At 28.1% G+C, this 24,761-nt stretch overlaps 1 protein-coding gene across 2 annotated transcripts in view; it reads right to left on the bottom strand.

The window, feature by feature from the left end:
* LOC132938018 (solute carrier family 12 member 6) overlaps window positions 1–24,761 on the bottom strand; it is a 279,069-nt gene that overhangs the window by 183,706 nt on the left and 70,602 nt on the right. The window contains exons 1-2 of one of the 2 annotated variants that reach the window (XM_061004669.1): window positions 13,542–13,557; window positions 2,564–2,657 (exon numbers count right to left, since the gene is read on the bottom strand). The exons of the other annotated variant lie outside the window; for it this stretch is intronic. Of the exons in view, the coding sequence (XP_060860652.1) occupies window positions 2,564–2,648 (85 nt within the window). The 5' untranslated portion in view covers window positions 2,649–2,657; window positions 13,542–13,557. Of the gene's footprint in view, window positions 1–2,563; window positions 2,658–13,541; window positions 13,558–24,761 lie in introns of those variants that run through there. 2 annotated transcript variants of the gene reach the window in all.

Raw genomic sequence — 24,761 nt, forward strand, 5'->3', positions numbered from 1 at the left:
GGAAGCCATGCTTAGGGTTTTCGATATTGAAAATATATGATCAGCAAAAGAGAGAAAACGCTGTTGTAATCTTTCAAACTTGAATAGTTCAGACGCAGTGAACTGGTTCTATAGAACGGAAGAGTATTTACTTGCAACTAAACGTACCCAGGAACTATAATATCTATCAGAGGCACAGTGAGTTTAAACTCAAAAGTACTGCATTTGGCCTAATCTAATACTTCTAATGATCTGCAACAAGTGGGTTATACAACCTATATTCGATTTGTGTAATTTACTATAAAAATTTATTGATTTACAGATATTGGACAAATTGTCTGCGGCTATATTTTCTAATTATTATCATGACATAGATAAAGTGTTTGTATATTTCATAATTTGTGCCTATTTTATTTAATAAAAAAGAAAAATCTGAATACCTACATCATTAATTAACATAGCGACGTTATTGACCTCATTATAATATATTATAATACTAAGAAAATTAATCAAGTATCAATTTTGTCATTTTTGATTTTGAGTGGAGCAAAAGAGTATTGATTTTACATTTTGGCCTTTGGGTAGTAAAAATGATCTGATTTTCAGGATCAGCATTTTTCTGATAAAAAATTAATCTAGTTTTTACTTTTGGGAGGTCAAAATTTAAAATAATAAGTAGCTTTAGGAAGCGTCAAGAAAAACAATAAAAAATAAAAAAAGTGCTTATTTATACGCAAAACTAATTTTTGAAAAAATCTATTTTAATCTTTTGGTGTAACTCACAAATTAATAACCGAAGACCCTTGAATTTTACACCAAATATTTATATTAACATTTTCCATCAAACAAATGGTAAAATTTTCGAAATATTTTGACTCTTTTTATAGGTATAGCCTTGAGAAATTTTTCGAATTTTATAAATTATTTTCGATAAACAACTTTTTCACATAGTCAAATAGCTTGGCAGCTTGCAAAGGTAATGGTAGGTTTCTTATAAGTTTCAATTATATAAGTTCAAAAATATTACAGATACACAGGCACAGTTATTTTTTATATGCCTTTAAATCTCAAATTTTGACAAAATTCATCAACTTGTCGAACATTTTTAAACTATGTTTCAATTAAAAATTCATAAAAGTTTTAATTTTCATAGATAACATTAGCAACTTTATTAGAAGACTCCCCACAAATGTTCCTACCTTACACAAAAAAATATAAGCGGAAACTAATTTTGATTTTTTATGAGGATTTGAATTCAAAATGTTGGCGATAATGGATTTTCATCAATCAATTTTTGATATTTTTAATTTTGTTGTAATTCAAAAACAAATAATCCTAGATACATGAAATTTTTACCGAATGTTAAAATTACCATTTCCCAACAAAATTACTTTTTTAAACAATTTTGACTCTTTTTGGGCTATTTATAGCCATGATAAATAATTTTTCAATTAAAAATTCATAAAAGTTTTAAGTTTTATATATAACATTAGAAACTTTATTAGAAGACTCCCCACAAATGTTCCTACCTTAAAAAAAAAAAAAAAGATTACCGGAAACTAATTTAAATTTTTTATTAACATGTTTTACTATCTCTATTAAATAGAAAAGTTCACTGGAAAGTTACGTTCTTTATAACCAAGAGATATTTTCGATTTCTATTTAAATTTTTTTTTTCTACTATAGTGTTTGATTATTTATACAAGTATGCTAGCCTGACATAATTGGTCTCCACTTAGAATGGTTTTTCATGTACAATGATTTATCATTGAATTCAAATATAACACATTCATTATAACGGCATGCTTGACAACTACTGAACAGCAGAGCGGTACCCACTTGTCAACCTTTTTATTTTTTATTTTATAGGAACTTAATTTAATTGGTAATAAAACCATTGACAAACCTAGCTCTTTTAATTAATTTAAATTTGTAAGCATATCTATTATTTAATAAAAAATGTATACTGGCGCATTTGATGTCGGCAAAAACTGCATTCTTTAACCCCCCCCCCCCCCCCCCCCCAATAACAAAAATTAAAAATATTGTTCATGATAACATCATATTTTTTACAATTATTAATCATCAAATATTTATTATTTATAATTAATTCAAAAGTACTTATCAATGGTGTTGAAACCAATACCTAATGTGCACACTACACATATACAATTATATTCAATATATTTGTATGTTCATGGTCTCAAAAGTACAAAAACAAAAAAAATATTAAATATTATTTTTGTTTGAGAGATTTAAATATATTTTGTTGGTTTTAAATTCAGTAATTTAGGTACAATGATTATTCTACTAAATATTTCACAACATTTATAACTACAGTAGTTAACAAATTGTAATATATATGTAACGCTTATTAAATTATGGCTAAGTATTTGTGAATTTTACTTACACAATAATCGTCTCAACATGTTATTACTAAGACACATAAAATATACAATTTGTCAATGTATATAATATCAATATACATATTGCATATAATTTTCCATCAATTCTCAAAACAAATAAATATACGTATACTGCTGGTATATTATTTTAAGCTAATTGAAAAATTTTCATTGTTTACCTTCAATTTCGATATCAGCTGGGGACAATATAAGTGGCGTAGCTCCTTGAGATTTTGATCTTTTTCCACTAGTGTTGGTTGTCATTATTTAACGCTGTGAGCATAAACAATATGTGTATAATATGTGTATAATGTATAAAAGAAAAATTATAATACTATTGAGACAAACGTTTAATTTTACTCGCGCAGTTTGCATTTCAAATAAACTTCAATTCATATGATATAACTCATTGAACATTTCAATTTAAATCCTAGTCGACAGCATTTAAATATAATACTAGTCATTAAAATATAAATATTAAATTAATTTGTTAATATAATTCTATTCACTTCGTGTATTCGTGTCATGGCTAATCAAATTAACGGCAATTTATTTAACTGCATTGTTTACATTACTCTAAATGTTAAAGGTTTTGTTTAAATATCACAAGTATTACATAATATTATGTACTAAATTTAATGAATAAATTAATATTTTATTCTATTTATTTAAATGCTTATTTTTAAACGTGCTTTGAAAATTGTATCCAACCGAATGTTTTACATATTATAACCGTCATACAATTAAAAATGTACTTTTTGTAATTAAATATGCTGCATCTAGATTGTCGAACTAAAGAGGCCGTTTTAAAATAAAAAAGCGGGCAAGTGAGTGTCACTCTGCTTTACAGTATTTTATGGATGGTATTAAATTAGAATCAATGATTTAATATCATTGTATACCAAAAATAATTCTGTGCGGAGATGGTTATGAAATTACAAAAACTTAACTAAAATCGTTATTCTTGGTTATTTTAATAAGTAATTTCATCCAAATTTTAACTTAAAATAACTATCAAATAAACAGTGTTTATGTATAATTGCTTAGATTTTTTGGTTACAGAATTAACTACTTATGTGCAATTTTAAATTTACAATCCTAGCTGTAAAAGTTGAACATTTTATACATTTTTAATAACAAAATAATTTGTAAATTTTCAATTTGATAAATTATGCCAAAATTTGAATTTAAAAACATTTAAAGAAAATCTTATTTATGTATTTTTAATATTTTTAAGCTGAAATTGTAATAATGTGTGAGGAGCCTTGTATTAAATTTTCAAGCGAAAAACTCAGTGAAAATGCCATGCAGGTAACTACGGTCACTTTTTATAGGATTACACCAAAAACCAAACGAGGTTTAGTCAAGATTTTATGTAAAAATGACCGTTTTTCCTTAAACTTTTTGTGTTTCCCAGCCACTTTTGTGCTTAAGTTTTCAAGTCAGTAGATTTATTAGTTTATCAGGTTCAGTTTTGACGGTTTCAAATTAACTTGTCAAATAGTGTACCTAAGTGAATTAGTGGCGTGCATATAGTTTGACTGTTTGTCGATTCAGAGTTGTAGTGTTTTAAGAATCGTAAAATTCGTGTAATCGACCCACAACGTTGTAATTATAATTTGTTGTATTAATAACAACAACAATAACAAAACTCAAAACAAAAATTTTAGAACTTAATTTAACAGAAACAAAATTGTAACTAATGGCAATTGTCGCCGTTGTTTTAAGAACAAAAAAAAAAAAAAAAACCCAATACATTATATATCGTTAATATTCAATATAATATTATAGTTTGTCGTTCAATCATATTCACGTCGTGCTGGCCACTATTTATAAAATAATAAAATTATATTAGTGTACCACCCTGTGAAAAAAATCTTATGTAGGTAGATACCAACACTATTTCTAACAACTAACAAGTGATATTTCAACGAAAAAAAGGACGTGACCAAAGAAATTCTCGGAAACGCACACCGTATAATATATAGGCGTACGTCCCCTACATCGCAATATATAATATACCCAACCTACCCACTATCTCGTTGAAATGAAATATTTCGTTCGTACACACTTCGGTATAATTTATGCGGTTGACGGACACTGGCAGTTCATCGTGAGACGTTTCGCCATACCATTATATTATATTGCAGATACAGTCGTGTGCGCGTATTCCGCATAACAAAACTGCAAAAGTATAAGACCGGCTGAGCAAAATTTTATATTACTCCGCCGCCGCCTTCTGCCGCGTGTTATATACGTGTCTGGTATGATACCTACGTAGGTACCGTTAATAAACAAATATTATACACTATACGACGCTAATGTAGTTTCTCCGTTACTCTGTCTCATATGTGTCCGTATTCACATGTGGGTGTGTTTCACATTTCTCTTTCTCTCTGTGTTTCTCTCTTCTCTCAGGTTAAGTTCGCCCTCACCCTCACCCTTCACGTTTATTTCCACGCTTTCCGTGTTCCATATATACCTATACCTACGCGCGGTGTATGTACTGCAATTTTAACCGTTCACGAAGACTATTGACGGGGTGTGGTACTAACTGTCGACGACGAAAAGAGCTTTTGCTACCCTCGGCGATAAATTCGAACAAGTATAAGAATGTAATAGGGTAATAAAAAATTAAATTGTTATAACGACATCTTTGCAATATACGCACTAGACAATGTTTCGGTGTAATTCCGCAAATTCTTGCACGGTACTGAATATATGTATTACTAAAATAGCTTGTTTTGAACTGCGTTTACGCAAATGCCCATTAAAGAGCACATTAATTTGTTATTAGTTATTGCCTATCATTTGTGTTATTTTTATGAAATTTTGAATACATTAGTATTTGTATTTTACAGTAAATTAATTGTAAACAGCATTTAAGTATTTGATGTTTAAAATATGTCGAAAATATTCCATAATTTTCGTAGGCCGTTTCCTATTTATTTATAAGTATGGCATTGACAACACTTTGGCACCAACTAGATACCACCCCAGCTGGTGTTTAACTTGAATACCTAATCATTTTAGTAATGATGTGTGAAATAAAACAAAAGTGACTTTTAAAGTTTAAAACCATATAGCTACTATAATACAACCATTCTTTCATATTTTTTGATAATTTTTCCTTCTGACACTATGTTAAAAATAATCACTTTTAAGTTTAAGAATTTGATGACTGGAATTTATAGATGAAGAAATAAATAAGAGCAATATTATCCATTTAAATATATTGTTTATTCAAATCAATGTCAAATATCATGTAGATACCTAGGTGTTATACGATAGTTTCTCTGGTTAATGTTAATATAGGCAATGTCATTACAGAATGTTTTAGATTCTTAGCGGAACGATGAATGTATTGATTTTACAATGATGTGTGTTTTTTCATTTTTTTTTTTGTCTGTCATCACCTTTTAGGACAGTAAAAGTGCTCGGATTTTCTTCAACAGTATCTTTCCTGATAGGAAAGTGAATCTAGTTGGTACTTTGGGGGGTCAAAAGTATAAGTTTTCCAGTATTTTTCAAAAGCGAAATGAAACAAAAGAAAATTTAAGGAAAAACGGGAATTTTTACACAAAATCTGTTTTTGAGAAAATCGATTTTGGTTTTTGGTGTAACTCTAAAACAAATGACCGTAGGTACATTAAATTTTGACTGAATGTTTATATTAGCATTTTCTATACACCATAACATTTTCCAAATATTTTGACTTATTTTGAGCTGTTTACGGACATTTTCAGTTTCCATTTTTTTTAGTTTTTTTTTCTACAAATATCAATACAATTTTATTTGTTGGCTAAAAAAGCTTGAAAATTTAATACAAGGCTCTTACTATATTGTTACAATGACATTTGAAAAATATTAAAAATCCTTAGTCACAGTTTTTATTTATAAGCATTTAAAGTTCAAATATTGACAAAATATGAAAAAATCACGAAAATTAGCAAATTATCATAGGCTGACTGACCGTCATCGCTCAGAATCGTTTTTCTTATACAATGATATAATATCATTGAATTCAAATTTAACATCATCCATTACAGTGACCCACTTGTAACCTACTGGACAGCAGAGACACCTTTTTTTTTTAATTTATCGTTGTTATTATCAATAGTTGTATTAAAGTAATTCATAATATGAATACATATGATGTATTTGTATACGAAGAGATTCAAAATATTTAATTTGGAATTGATATGTTTGGTTTTTTGGAGCATTTAAAATTTAAATCAAACAATAATGATAAGGATGATAATTAAGTATTTAATTGTCATATTTTAAACGACAGTTCCATTAAATGTATAGCAACATATACATAATTGTAATCTATTTTAATTTAGACATTATTAAACATATCAATTAATATAGTATCAGTAAAATATTTTCGTCTAGAGAATATCAAATTTGAATGTACATTTAATCAGCTGTTTAAAATGTATCAATAAATATATTATCAAATATTAAATTAAATGTTTGAATGAATTAAGATGTACCCCAATGCCACAACAATTTGCAATTAAATAATTAACGTTTACCTATAACCTATAATAGTTGAACTAAACGTATTACAGAAATAGTTTTCGAATAAAACAAACACAACATTTAGGAAAAACCAGAACAATGATATTAATTAGTTCTTATATTTGTACGACTACTTGCGGAATAATAATTATACTTGAAACTCATGCGTTTTGTAAACTGCCTGGCAGTAAAAGGTGAGGTATTATTGTCCACTTTTACTTGGGGTAGGTATATATATATATATATTTATGATGATGACTGGGAGAGTAGGGCCGAGGTCAACAATAATAATTTTCACTATTGTACACGCAGTTTGAATGTGGAAAAAAGATAGCGCTCTCAGTCTGGGGGCATTTTGATTTATTTTTCACATTGTCCGCCGGTGATGTAAAACACACTTGGATACTAAAGCTACCCAAACCATTGTGTATACCATTTTCCGTCTACACTATTTTGAAAATGCGGTCACGCAATTTCAACCTCTTATCGATCCGCACAGTACTTGGGCGTCATTATAGTGCTTACCACATCGAATGGCCAGTGTCGAAGAACGAATAATGAATGGGTGTAGATATCGTCGGTGGTTGTGAGAATTGTTTATCAATGTTATTCAATAAAGATGAAAAGGTACACGGCACGCATTACATAATTTGTGTATAATAATAAGTTTCGAAACACTTTCGGTATACATTTCAAACTATATATGTGATTAAAATATTATCTTCTACAATTATAAAAATATATTTATCCGTACAATAAATACTTACAAGACTACATGTACTAATAGTTTCAACTAAAACAAAATAATAAAATGTTTACACAATACATTGTACTGCAGTCTATCTGTTGTTTATAAAAACATCACGAAGTGTTCAAAATAAAGTATCTATCTACAAAAACTATTCGATTTTTATTTAATTCAGTATATAGTTTACTAAATACCTATGTGCATTCACGATAAAATTTGCTTGGTCAACTATTCCGATAGGTTACCGACATTATAATATTAGGAAAAGTTTTACCTCACACAATTTAATTTGTACGACCAGATCGTACGCGATGCGTCGTTCAGTTTATTTAAACATCCATCAGATCGTATCTAAATCGGCTGCAGTAAAGCGATTTTTCATTTTACCACCCATTATCCATGGTCTCTCATGCAAACGGTTATCGAAGTATACTTTTCCCCATGTTTCCTAGCTATATAATGGAATTGGTAACCGTCCCTTAACTTTGTGACAATGTGCGTTACTTGACAAGGGCATTTTGATAATCCCCACCACTCCCTCAATCCCATTCGACGGCATCTTAGTCGTAAATCAACCCGGCCAGCTTCTCGATGATGCCCACACTAACCATGTCTCTTGATAAACACCAGTGTCTTTTATTCCATCGCATTAACACTATACTATATTTCTGAGCAAATGGTCACCTGTCTGCACTGTTTGACACCCTTGGAAATTGGTCGCTTTGCACGTTAAAAACGGACCATTAAGACGATTGCCACTATAACATAATTGCAATTATTTAATATGTATCATTGAATACCGTTTTCGGTAAGCATCAATTTAAGATATGAAGGTATATAATATATATATATATATATATATATATTTAAATACTTAATTTAATATGTTGCCAAATAAATAATGCTATTAAATTTCTCCAAAACTTAATTAAAACAAAGAATATTTATTGAGTAGCTTTTACATATAATTTATTTTAATGAGTAATATAAAATAACAAATAGTACGCTGTTGTAGTAATGTATTTTAATATAAAACTAATTCTGGAATTTTTTTTTTTTTTTTTTTTTTTTTTTTTTTATTTTTAGAAGAATATATACAATCTATATCGTAGACATAATAAGTATATGTGCGATAGGGAGAGAAACAATAGGGTGATACTTAAGTTTGAGGAAAGAAGCCACCCACTGATGACATTTTCGTCTTGATTTAATTAAATGCGAGTTTAGTTAAATATTAGTATTTATATAATATATAATATATTATATATTTAGTTATAACTTGTATAATTATTTAAAGTAGTAAATCTCTGCACCATTTACGTTTAAGTCGCCTTGGTGGGCTACCTGGGATTGTGAGGGAAGATAAGTTTTTAATGAGTGGATTTGAATGAGAGGATAGACAGTTATGAAATTTTTTATAAAAACGTTTAGCTTCGTCATGAATAGTGTTTAAGTTACAATCTAAATGTAGAGTATGATTTGATACATATGGAGGTGCGTTAAATACTTTCCTTAAGGTCATATTTTGGAAAGCTTGAATCTTATTCAGGTTTGACTTTTTAGCATTTCCCCATAGCTGCAATCCGTATGTCCAAATAGGTTTTAATAAGGTTTTATACAAGAGAAGTTTGATATTAATCGGGGTGGCTTTGTTGCCAATTAAATTCTTAAGCATACGTAGACGATTGTTTAGGGAGAGTCTTTTTTCACGTATGTGTTGAGCAATTCTGGAATTAAAAAAAAATAATATTTGTGTATAAAAAGTAACATTATTTTTAAAATGTCTTACTGAATTAAATATGAAACTGACAAATTCGTTATTACGTAAACATGTCTTTTCTATATTTAACTCTTTAAAATGTATTGTACCATTAAATTTACTATTGAACTAAACTGACAACTAGAACAATGTATAACTTTATAACTTATAATATAAAATAAATGGCACTTTCGTTTAACACATGACTTATAAATGTTTAATGGTGATCATTGATCACCCGTATTTCAAGTTTCAACCAGCTCACTTAAATTAACAATCATATAAATATTAACCATATTTTCATTGAATTTGTGTAGGTAAAACACGTGAATACCATTTTCAACATTACTCTTATTTATTTCACACCTCAGATCCACAAAAATTATAAGCACAGTAAATTTATTTTTAGAAATCGCTACATATTTGGTCATTTTGGAAACCTAATTTATCGTCATTGCAATTGTGTAATATTTATTTTTAAATTTGTTTTTTTTTTAATGTAGATCATATAAATCTTTTTTTTATTGGATAACCCGCGGCAACGTAGGCCATTGGGTGTGGGGGAAGGAACTGTAGGTTTTTAAATTGGGGGGTAGGTTGGTACACGTGTGTGTTGTCTTTTGGCAGAATTTCTACTAGGGCACCCGTAGGTTTCTGCCATACCCCGGATCATATAAATTGTATTATATACACTATACAGTACAGTTGTAAACAATTCAAACACCAAGTCGTCAATGACCTGCAAACATTTGAGGCTAAAATGAAAAAAAAACGTATAGTGTTATAAAATATCACAAAAATCATTTCATAGGGAAATGTATGCGTTTTTTTTATGTTGTATTGTTTATTGTAACAACCTTAAATTATGTGAAATATTTTTTTTGGACACACATTTCTAGAAATAACAGTTTTATGGTAAAAAAAAATCCTTTTACATTTTTTTATTATTGTAGCCCAGAATTTTTCAACCATTGATTGTTTTTGAATTGATTACACATGACTATACAAATATATAATGTTTACTTTATATATGATACAATATTTACGTTTAATAATGCATAAATATAGAATAAAAAATACGTACACTGATGATATTTTCATATTTTAGGTGAGCATGATTAATTGTGTTTAAATTGTTAAGTCTGCGTGAATTAATAATAAATCGCATTATTATTTTAACGTCAACATTTGTATATGTTGAATATAGGTACGTCATTAAATCTATCGTGTTATCGAAAACGGCAAATTCATATTCTATGCATATTGTACAATAAATAAAAATAACTTTCATCAATTTATACCTAGTGAAAAGCTAAACCAGCTTGTGTGGTAAATATTAATTAATTACTGTTTAATGAAGTATTAATTATAAATCAACTGTATAATATACCCACCAATAATGGTTTTGTTTGAAAACAAATTTGCACTGTAATGTGTTATATCTACAAGTTATTAATTTTGAACCGTTTTAGTAGTGTTTTTAGTTATCACTTATCATTACTTACCTCCAAGTAAATATTTCATTAGTTGTATAGTATTCCAAACTAAATACATATTAAATCGTTAATAAAACATACCATTAATTTTACGATTCATATAATAGTATACACCTTAATTTCAATAGACGGAATAGAAACTCGTTGAAGTGTATAAAAGGTTAGGAATACTGAATACAAAATTATTAGTGTTCCGGAGTGGAGGGAAAATAGCGTACGTGCATGATTTATCATAGTACGTATACGTCACTATGATAAATCGAGAAAAACTTAAGGGAAGAGTCTCGTAATTTAGAAAGAATGAAATGTGTACACACACTTTGAAAAATCTCACCATTCATGTCAATCAGTATAATATAATAGTCACATACAATTTTACGAGAATAATGAAATTAGAAAGACACAATTTAAGTCCTATTTAACATTTATAATTTTTGGATTACATATTTAGTGATGGTAATATAAATTTGTTTAATTTATATTATTCTGTTTACACATTACAGAAATATATAGGTATATATTTTAGTATTAACTAGCTAAATAATTTGCTTCAAAGTTACCTACCACTTTAATGCAAGCGCATTATAAATATAATAAAAAGCAATTTAACAATAATGCAGTTTTTATATTATTTTTACTAAACATTTTATATTATTTTTCATTTTTAATCGCTTTACCATCTTTAAGCTGTTAAAAGTTGTAGTTTAAAATATTATACCTAATACTAAAAACAATATTTTTTAATATACATTTCAAAATTATAACTTTAATGCATTATAGGTAAATCATATTCCTTCGATTTTTAATATTTTTCCATGTGAATTAATAGCTTGCAGAAATAGCGAATTTTTAAAACTACCATTGAATACTCAATCGACTACTTTATTTTTTGTGTTTATATTTTTTAACTATATCTATTTAACTAAAACTACAATCAAGATATATGAGCAATATATAATTTATTTCTGTATAGTAGGATATCACCATATTATATTCGTAGTATATAATGTAGTTTATACATCCACATTAATACAATTTAAATTTTATCGAAATTTAAATGTTAATATTACATAAAACTTTTTATATTTTGTTCTTAGTCATTTTATAAATTAAAAATGTACAATCTACAATCAAGGTAGGTATTGTGGTGCTATTGTGGTGAAAATTTAAACATCAAGAAAAAATAGTGAACATTTTCTATTACAAATTTGAATAGACTTTTATAAATGCTCCCCCCACTGATTTCGAGGGCATCATAAAAAAACAATACTTATATTAATTCTTTACAAATTAGTTAAAGGATTTTTGATATAAAAACCATTGAAGTTGAACCTTTAAGTAATTGCTCGAAAATTATACATATGTAATAATTTCTATCTATAATATTGTTTTATATCATGTAGGTAATACATATTTATTATATATTATGAAACATATATGATTAAAGATTGTTTCAATAAATTATAAGACAAAGAAAATATAGATTTGTATTATAATATTATGTTGATAACCTGAAATTTTACAAAACTTAATTATTAAACAATCTATCAACATATTTGTATGTAAGTCAAGGTCACGTGTCTACTCATCACTGAGTTCAGTTTATAAAAAAAGATATTCTTTAAGTTCAGGAACTATTTCATATTTACTTAAGTATATTCCAATATGATAACATTTTAACAGGCATTATATTCTGTGCATTTAAATTCTAGTTGCAATACATTTTAAAATGAGAATTTATCGAATAAAATTATATTATATTATAATATTTTCTATGAACAATAATTTATTAAATTAAAAAGTCTAGATAATGTTGATACATAATATTATATACTTGAAAATAATTTAACCCTTTTAAACCCGATAAATATATAATTGGAATCAAACACCGAACCATTTAAATATTTCAATTTATGTTTAGATCGACCAAAATATTATATCTGAGATGAAGCACTTAATACTTTAATAGTGTATCTGAGAAACACGTTTACACGTCTTACTTTCATAATACATCAAAAAAAAATTATTACGACTGAGTGTCAATATAATATATTGTTTTATTATTAGTAATTAATTATTATACCTTTCAGTCGCTTACCTACCCAAAATATTATGTACATAATTTATAATTTGTCATAGGTTGGTAGGTGCTTAAGAAAAATAAAAAAACATCATTGATGATATTAATAAAAACAACAAAAAGATTGTTACAGAAAATGCACAAAATAATGAATCAAGTATAAAGAAAACACAGAAAAATGGCATAGGTAGCCTAAGTATAGGTACCTATAATTTTCGGTGGTAAAACGCATATTATTAAAAACCGGTAATTAAAATTCGCAAACAGGTGTGCAGTGTGCACCCCACCGTCCATTTGAACCATACAACACATAAATCTAAACAAGAGTAAGACATGACCCGTTTTATCAGACACGGCTGTTGTACTGTTTCGTTATCAGCGGCGATAGCGTTATCAACCGTACGCGAGCGCTGTGTCTCTACTACACTGTCTAAATGCAAACTGCGCGATCAATAATATATTATTATTATTATTATTACGAAAACGCTAGGTACGTAAATATTACAACATGATGTGCACTGTTACGTAAATCTAATCGATAACTTACGATGTGTATTGTGTATATATATATATATATATATGCAAAGCCAACGGCGGGTCCGTAGGTATACGCACGTAGTTCTATGTGTACGCGGCGTCCACTAAGCTCGAGTTTTACGTTTCATTTTTGTCGGTCAGGCGCGAAAATCGTCTGTAAGTAATTTGGTTCTTAGGTTGGTAGCTGGCTGGTAGACAGATGGCCAGGTATATACGGATACTATAGGTATACGCACAGACGCGACGACGGTATTCAGTCGTAAGTTCGTCGTCTGGCGGTCGATCCGCGGCGGGTGAAACGTAGGTATTGTGTAGGTTTTGGTATAAATATTTTTGCGAACGGCGTGCGCATGAATTAATTATTTTGAAATAAAAAATGTTTAGAAAAAAAAAAATTTTGGGGGGGGGTGCGTTTTTTTATAATGACATTATATTATTGTTATTCGACGACGACGAGAAAAATCAAAACTGAACGCGACGGACGGGAGACCGCGTGTCTCCGGGGACGGATATGCAGTGTCGGGGGACTGGCGTGCGCGTTTTAACCGTCCGGCGATTTTTGTTGGCTTCGACACGCAAATCTATAATACACAATTCACTGGCGCCTAACCCGGCTGGCGGCAACCACCCGCCCGCGCACGAAGAGGACCTACGGACGGACGATGGAGGGTGGTGGTGTTGTAGTGGAGATGGAGGGGAGGGGAGGGAACGTGAAAAACAAACGACCGATTTGATAGCACACACACACACATACATACATAATATACATAAATGCGTATATATTGTATGACGATAGAGCAATTAGGTATACGTATTTTATTCGTGGGACGGTGGTGCCGGCGGCCGTGAGTATGATGGGGTATCGGTGGTGGCAGCAGTTGCGGGGGGTGGATGAATTTGAGTACGATAATTATTCGGGTAGTAGGTACCTGCCTCTATACCTGCGCACCTGCATATCGCGCGGCGGCCTTACGCGTTTTAGGGTCGAGGCGTTTCCAGATACCGTTTACGAGTACTACCTAATATTTACTAACCCCCTCCCCTCTCCCCTCTACATATAAAATAAAAGTTTACATACGAAAACGCCATCTATCGACTCGCGCACACGATGAACCTATATGTACATGAAATAATGAGATATTATTATACGCTTCACAATATTATACATAATAATATTATAATAGAGATCATCATAGTACAAAATGTGTGTTACAAGAGAAAGGTAATTAGGTGCTTATGGTACATTTTTAAAAAACTATGACTACACAGCCATACATATGGGAAAATTGTTTTCAATGGGCTTATTTTTGTGTTACTCAAAACAAATTTATGTTCGTTTTTTTAGGATGGTGGGGTGTCAAAATCGTGTCGCCCAGAGGTAACAAAATGCTAAATACTATGGATATATAACAACTCCCTTACAGTATATACATAGGATGAAGTCTAGTTAAATGTATATAGTGTTGAGAACTATTCAAGCATTTTGCCTAACTTTAGTTTATGCCTTAGTATTATTGCCGAATTGTCCTGGTGTGTATCAAACGAAACCCTTCAATATTATCTTAAAATCTGTCCAATCAACGATTTACAGTACCTACCTAAAATTTTTTTCAAACGCTTCCAAGTTCCAAGTAATAAGGTTTATTCAAATCCCAACTAATTTGTCTCACAACTAGTATCAAACACGCTTACTGGGAATCCACCCAATCGATTCATCCGGAACTGGTGTGGTTAAATCTGATCATCTATAACGAACCAGCAACCAAATCATCAAATTGTCTCAACTGTAGGCCTTATTTTCAAGTAGTTCACAACGATATACTTGTAAATTTACAATAAATTGCACTGCAATAATTCTATTGATTGTTATTTTTCAAAATAGAATAAAATATTTTTCTTTTATATTCTTTATGAATATAAAATGTATATAATTACTCATAGGATATTAAGTATAAATAGATAAGATATGTTAAAATATTATGATGAATGATGATATGGCAATATGCAGTTATTTATATTGACTTTTTCATTGATATTTATTAATTAATAATTAGTGAATATCATTACTAGGTAGTAAGTATAATTTCTATAGTTATAATTCACTCATGTAAGTAAAATATAAAATATAATTAGTATACAATTAGTATACCATATTAAGTACAATTATATTGTGTAAATGTTAAATATATGTTTATAAAAATAAGGTGATAATTTCGTGTTCGTATCACGATTTTAGTCTCATATTATTCTAACGTATGTATAGTACACGAATGTCTTTATAATACGTAATAGTTGGTATAAGTAATGAATAGGTGCGTAATAAATAAATTAGGTATTTAAGATTTTTGTTTTATAAATTAACTTTTTACTTACGATTATATACCATTTTTTTAGTAACAAACAATAATTGTATTCAAATAAGCTTCAATCACGTCTTTAAACTATGATAGTTAATAAAAAAAAAAATGTATACATAATGCATAATACTGTTCGCATAGCTGTTATAGTTGCAAAATTGACAATATATAACACTGTGAAATTGTAAAATAATAATTCTGTATCAACTATTTGTTTGCTAATATATAAAATAGAACCTTGGCAATGCACCTATATATATCAAAATAATTTTTAGAAAAATCCGATGAAAAATATTCTCAGGTGAGATATAATATTATTAAGACGATTTTGCGTTTGAATACGCATTCGCTGCAGCGCAGGAGTGGCACGTCAGAGCCCGGAGTGCGAGGTGCGGAAAATTCCGAAATAATAAATTCACGAATGTGTCATCGGCATCGACACCCTCGCCATTGTCCGTTGGTGATATACGTAGGTATATAGGTATACATGACATAGGTTTATGGCCACCGTCCACGACAATCGTCGGTCGCGATTAATGAGCCAACTGCCGCAACACGGATTTTCCTTGTTTCACGGCGCATTGCGTGCCATCACATTATAATAATACGATATTGTATTAAATTATTATACTATTTACTATTTATTATATGCATGTGAATCGTCCGTTTTATTTGCATAGAAATGATTGCGTGTGCTTTACAGTGATCGACTATACGTCACACGTATTCTTCGACAAAACGACCCATTAAAATAATAATAATAATAGTAATAATAATAATTATTATTATCAGCGGACGGTATGCGAAGACATGTATTATTGTGCTGTATATTATGAATTGCTAACACTGCAGAAAAGGACAAGTTTCTCTATAGTCAATTTTTCCAATTTTCTGAGAAATAACTAAATAACTTACGAAGAATCAATTTAAGATAAAATAATCATGTTTGCCTGCATTTTTTTTCATGTTTAAGTAATTGGATTTTTTTCTTCACTGTCGAAGTAAATATTGTGTTTTCGTTTTCTGAATATGTTAAAGTATTCAAAATAAGATTGATAAAAAATAGCTTGTTCTTTTTCTGCTGCTGTTAGCGATTCATATAGTACCTACCTACATGCGATATAGTTTCAAACGATATTCGTATTCATCACGAGTTACATGCAGCTCAACGCTGTTTATGCAATACTGCAGACTTTTCAAACGAGTTTCAAATAATATAGAGAAACCATAACTATTAGATCCTTGATTGATATTTTTGACGATTTGCATCGTTACACATGATATTATGGTCTAATTGATTTTTCTTCAATATTTCAAGTATATTAAAAATTATGAATCCGAAATGCACCCTCACTGGCCCTCGCCATATCATTAACGACGACAAAATGGAATTTGACGTGGCCATTGAACTCAATAAGCAAATCTGTGGGTGGCATATTGTGTTCATTGTAATATTGTACTGAACGCTAATTATTTTCCGTTTATTTACATTACACGTCAATCCATCACCAATCACCATAATACTATGGTAGCACTGTCAATCAATACTCTAACATAAATTTAATTTTCAAAGTTCGATAATAATTATTTTTATAATGTGGTAATCATTTCGGGCATTTCGAGTTGAATTTGTGATAACGATGGACTAGGGATCACCAAATCTACAGTCCATGTCAATAAACTGTTCAAGTTTAAACCAATATACCTCAATACAATTAATTATTGTTGTTATTTGTTTGCCAATGTGTTTTGAGAAACGTAATATGCTGCAATCAAAAATAATATTATCATAAAAGATTGTTTTCGGGATGAATATAAAATAATCATTACCTACAAATATTTACTAAATAACGGATCTATAAATTTTTTTTTACATTTTAAATAATTAAAATTAACTGACCAAAAACAATTGAGCATAGTTTTTATTTTGTGATGAGAATAAGTCATATAATATTATAGCTTTAATATTTAAGCCATGCGTATTATCGATTAATTTACAATATATTTTTTTTAATTTAATAAAATATTATTATCATTATATTTTTTGTATATAAAACGTATAATGAAGACTCAGTTGATAGATTTTTAGAAAGATAGGATGGCAACGATACGTTCAACAACTTTTATACTCACTAATTATTTTAATAATTAAAATTTTTATTCAGAATGCTAGTATACAGAATACAGATTATCAAAGGAGAGGATTTAAATTTGAAATATAAAATGTACACCTATATTGATAGTAAGTTTATATTTATACATTTATATGGAATTAACTATGTACCTATATTGAATAATAGTTTAATTATTGAAGTATGACGTTTAACAATTAAAATCATGGTGAATATTCGATAACCTGAAGCAGGCAATAATATAATAAATAAGTCTGTGAATTTGTATCCAAGTTATTAATGACTTATTATAAAACGTAACATCCTTAGAAGACAATTTAAATAGTTTAACGACAATTGACGACCGAGTGGCCGAGCGGATTAAAGCGTCGGTTGCGACACACACGGGCGCCGGTTCGATGCCGGCCGTGGGTGGCATTTTTCTTCGGGTAAGTCACGGTGTCCGGAGAGAAGTGACGCCATCCCCCTCCCGGGCATGGCAGATAACTACAGGTGCTTACTAAAAAATTTGCCGAACCAAAACATACGTGTTTAAACTTACAGTACCCTCCCCACGGTAAAAACCACTCAATGGCCTAAGTTGCCCCGGGTTAATTAATAAAAAAAAAAACAATTTAAATATATAAAATATTATTTTACATTTTTTTGTTATTTTAGATAATTTCTTATTGTGTCATTACATTTTATGATATTACTTTTCAATATAATTCAACTAAATTTGTTTTAAACCTAACCGCATTCATTTTTAATTTACATGTGCTGCATAATGTATATACACTATACATAATCCGACTTATTAATAATATCTTGGACTGTACTTTATCGGCTTGCATTTTTTTTAACTTACTGTATAACGTAGCTACCTTAACAAAAAGATTAAACTTTGTTACAACAAATTAAATTTTGATACTATTATTTTGTAAATTTTACAACTTTTACAATTTTTAATGTTTTAGGTCTTAATATTTTGCATGTGAAACTGCATTTTCAGGGATTTCATATTTTTAAGGATTTCTGGAGCATTGGATTCACAGCCCTGTTGTAAACGTATTGTACTATTCTTATTATGAATCATAACAAACTACGCTGTACAATCGATAAAAAATAAAAATTGTATCATATTAAATTTAATAATTTCGAATTATTAGACGTTCCAAAAATATTTGTTCAAGGTAATGGTATGTATTCTATAAAAATATTGACCACAACACCGGATACGAATGGATTTTTTAAAAAAATATGAAATTGAATGTGTGGTTAAAATCATAATAATGTAGACTAAGATTTTTTGCAAACCATTAAGGCATGTAAACTAAACTACATGATATCTACCAAAATTATTTTAAAGGATCGATTTTAAATAATAAATATTAAATCATGTTAAAATTATGAAATATGACAAAATGTATTTTACATGGTTAGGTCAATTAAATGTATCTAATTATTCAATAAATTAATAATAATTACAATAATATTATTAAACAATAAAGAATCTTTTGTATTCTTGAACAATTATTTTAAAATATAGGTGCAGAACTTGTTTTTTTTTATAAATCTAACATTTATAAAAATAAATCCGAAGTAATATTGTAACCAATAAAAATGTATAAATAATAATATAACAAAAGTAAAATTAAAACTTTCTTATTGGTTTTTTTTAAACAAAAAGAAACAATATAAATTAATTATTTACTTCATGTTAATTAAATTAATTGATGGAAGAAATTAATTTCTTTAAATAACAGCTCTGCAGATAATTCGTGTGATAAGTCAGTGAAGTAGTATATGCATTTGACAGCGAAATGAAGTTAACCAAAGAAAGGGATATCCATATTATAGATACCTAAACAATTTGAATTACAAAACTTCATTATTCGATAAAAAATAAAAATTTGTTGTTTATACAATTTCCCAACATTGTTTTACAATCTACAGTCGGTATAGTTACTAAAAGAGTTCCATCGATAGTATTTAATTGACATTTAACATTACAAGTAGATAAGAAATACTGTCTAAAATTAAATTGAAATTGAATGACCTCGTTCTCAATATCAGATAACATGAAAATGGTTATAAATCAAAATACGAAGATACATTTGGAAGACATGTAATCAGCTAGTATTAGTATAATATATTATCTAGTGTGATAAATCATATTGGTGATTTTGTTTGTCATTGATAAATAATCAGTTTGTTTATAAACAATTACCTATACCATTATATTTTATTTTTAATTATCCGAGAAGTTAATAATGTTGGAGAATCTGCATTATCGCTATTTCATAGTTCTACGTGGGTCATTTGGGTTATAATTTATACTAACTAATTATATTTTTATAATTTTTAATATCAATAAGCTATTTAAGCAATAATAAGATTACATTATTATTTAAAGAAAAATTATCTTTTCCAAAAATGCAACCTTAATATAAGATTGCACAATATTCTGTATATTGAATGCGGAATAAATTTATGAATACGGAAATTTAAACATAAATTTAGCAAATAAATAAAATATCTAGTCGATACACTGCATAAAGAAATATAATAATTCATATTCGTGTTTATTATGAGTACCTCATATTTTATATATTGGAAATGTACGAGGAGAAAGTGTTCAAAATTCAAAAATAATAATCATAAATAACAATTTATTATTCTTTGATAATTTGGAAAAGTCCTGAAACATTAAGTTTACAATTTATTTTTTAACTTGTAAATTGTTTATATCTAAGTAAACCTGCAGATTATTACCTCGAAAGTTTGACATTCATGTCACGAGTCACGAATTCAAGATAGAAGACAATCATTTCATTGTGTTCAGTACATCAGCTAAAAACTTTATATCGATTATAATATAATTTTGTTAAATTTGCATTACTTTTATAGTTTTATCTCAGATGCATCAAAACAGTCTATAAACGATTAACAGTTACCAAAGAAATACATTTTATTTTTTCAAATTAAATCCATCAACGTCATAATTGTTGTGCCTTGATATAAAACTCAATTTTGGTAGTTTACTGTGCATAGAAATGCAAGGCACGTAAAACAAATAATAACGCGGTTGCGGAATTCCAAGGTGTGCGCACTGTGCACAATGTAAAGGTGTTGAAAAAGGAAAAAAATGGAAAAAGCTATTCGCGTGTATCGAAAAATATATATGCCCACAATGAAATGTCGTGTATTATATTTCCAATATGCGATTTTATTATGCGTGATTTTTTTCTCCACACTTTCCGCACAAAAAATCTCGAACACATCCATCCTGATGGTGTGGTATATATTATAGGTAAGTAAAATATTAATAATATCATATCAACGCAGATGTAGTGAAATCATTTATCACAAGAAATAAAGTAATATTGCCCAACTTATTTATATTCTGCATACTGTTTACACATTTTTATATAATATCACGTTACAAAATATAGAGTTACGATCACACAGATAAACATTTTTTTTACCTTCATGGTAAACAGCCAGAAAAAATTACCACGGTAAAAAAATCCCTTGGAAATCCTTCCGTGAGTGCCATATAATAAAATTATACTATATAATATAACGTATACTGTAAATTAAATACTCTGCTGTATCGCCTGTACGCAGCTATGGTTAGTTATAGGGATGTACGCGTACTTCATCATGTTACTGTATTGGTTTTATTAAATTTACATTTCATAAAAAAGTGTTGATTTTTTGGTCTATTTATTGATAAATTCAATTGAATTGGAATTAGGTAATAATATTATGTTATAAATTTGTGTTTTATTAATTATTTTCCGTGTGTATTTTTCAGCGGTTCAACCTTCATAGTATAATAATTGATAATACATTTATATGCTTTTAGTTGTATACTCCGTAAGCAGAAAGAGAGAAAATCAAATTACTATAGAAATAACACCGTATTATTCCAAAATGAACGTTAACAATAAAATTGAAATTTTCTGAATAGGTACCTATGTTTTTGTATTCATCTAGTTTACAATTGAACCAAATTTTACTGACTGAGACTTAATACTTTGTGTACGAATTTAGACATTCTATTAATTGTACGTGCTACTGATTTACTATGAGGTTTCACTCAAGATAATTTAGTAGCAAACGTAGGTAATAGGTGTCTATCAAGATAGTGTTTAGATGCAGCTTTTATAGATTATCTTGTATATAGATAATTAATACACTTTGATTAGTTCAATTTATCTAATTAATTTCGCGGTGAATAAACAAACATAACTCATCCATCTAAATTAATCAATACAAGTAATAATAGCATGTCTTCAGAGGTATTCTTCAGATTCAATAACAAATAACAATATAATATCATGAAACTTTTGAAAAAAATACGTTTGATAGCATAATATATACCTAATGTCTAACAAGTTCAAATTAAACCTAATATTTAATAATATTATACAAGTTACGGTTGTGCAGCGTATACTTCAATAACTTAAATACAAATCAAAAAAGTTATTACAGATGTTTTATGATTGATCATTATTTTTCTTGTTCGAATTTTAAATTATTAATGTTCAATTTGAATTCAGACATAACAGAACGTAACAACTGATATCATAAACTCAGAAACCAATTAAACCGATTGTACTATATCTGTAAAAATAAAAATAATCTCATTTTCAATTTTTAATAAATAATGTTGAATACCAATTTTGAACAGTTCAATATCTTTATGGTTCTCGTTTTGGACCATTCGATTGAAATAGTCATTATGTAAATAATGATTTTGAATAATGTACATGGTTTATCTATAATTCGAAATATTTAATTTAAGATATTGATATCAATACCTTGTTGTACTTAAGTGACTTAATCATATAATTTTTTGTTTAGTTTTACCGACATAATATAAATAACAAATACTTTTTATACCTACCCTAAATACTGATGACAAATTCGTAATTTCATATTTATCAATTTTGAAATATACATTCCCATACATACCTAAAACAGAAAACATAAATAATTAAAATTTGCTAAATAATATTAAAATATATGGTAACTGTATGCTATCATTAATTGGCTAAGAAAATATTGATTATATTGAAATTATTTTAGCTTAAAATTACTAATTGTTTTTATAAATTAATTAATGTATTGATTACCTTACATATATCAATATAATGGGACGAGTGAATTAAATATACATATCAAAAATATTATTTTTAGTTTTAATTAATTTGTATCGATATACCATAGTAAGATAATATAATGATTTAATAATGACTGTAATAAAATTTGATCTGTTCGTACAATAATAATTATAATAAAAATAATAAATCGCCTTTCAAGGTTATGTTCAATCAATTCAACAACTTAAGACAAAGAATCTTATTCCAAACCAACTCTGACATCAGTAAAATACTGATCAATAATATCAGCATAATATATTTTTTTTAAACTTATTTGTTAACCAAATGTCTCTGCATTTCAGTCCGGATTACACGGCTTGTAAAGTTGTGTCTCAAAATATATCATACTACACTGTTAGTAGGTTAATTTATTGATAGCTTAGTATTGAAAATATCTAATTATATTATACATAATGTATTCTGTAGGTTTTATTATTTTTTAAATTTTGTATATTTTCGTAAAATACTAAACGAGGTAATTCATTTTTGTAGTGGAAAATATTAAACTATTATAGGTAATAAGATATTCTAAAATATTATAACGGACATATAAAATGGGTTAATATTTTTGCCATTTAAAATATCACTTTTCGTCATCCTTTTGAATTTTTGATACAAGATGTCGTATTTATTGCTTTTAAATTGTTATTGCAAAATTTTTTAAGTACCTATAGCTTCTAATATTAATTTTACCTTATGTAACTATTTTATTTACAATAATTAAAATTTCAGTAGTACAATTAAATAATACGTTACGACCACCTCACAAAAAATGGCACACTTCGTCGTCGTCAAAACATTTTTCAATTTCCATGGTTAAAATAATGATAACAACTAAACTATTAAAATATAAATGTATGGAGTGTGGATGTAGTAAACAGGCAACGCCATCTTTGCACACTTTAGTAGTGTTCGTATGTTTTTATTAATTCCGAGAGAGATCGCTACAAAACACTTTAAATTTGTATGCCAACATCGCTAGGTGGCGTTAGTGTATTGTAGCAACGAAGTGGAACATTTCAACCTTTTATCGGTTTATTTGGGTAGTTTAAAACAAATTAAATAAAAACATAAAATATAATTTAATTGAACTTATAAATTATAACTTATAAGATCCATGTAACAAGTAAGTACCAATGGTAGATACATAATTCAAAAATTTGTTGATTTATATGATATTATTTATACACAACAAAATAATATTTCTTATTATAATTCATAAAATTGCAATTTATTGTATCTATACATGCACCATAATGCAATTTGTAAAATTTACCGGTGAAATTTCGGCAGTTTGGTATACCTATAGCTATATTAAATGTATTATTTCTCATATCAAGACGCGAATTTCATCTTTAACCTTTTCAAAACCTGTAATGAAAAATATACTGTATGTATAGTCTATTTTTAGAAAATTTAGTATAGGTACCTCGATAAAAGTTGTTATTATGCTATTGTTATTATTATTATTATTATACTAGCTAAGCTAGTCCAAAGATTTAAAATGTGTGTCACTCAATTTTAACAGCAGTAAAACAATTGCCCGGTAATAAATTATTATTATTTTTTTAATTTACCGAGATCACATCTC

This window comes from Metopolophium dirhodum, chromosome 2 (genome assembly GCF_019925205.1).
Source record: "Metopolophium dirhodum isolate CAU chromosome 2, ASM1992520v1, whole genome shotgun sequence".
NCBI lineage: Eukaryota > Metazoa > Arthropoda > Insecta > Hemiptera > Aphididae > Metopolophium > Metopolophium dirhodum.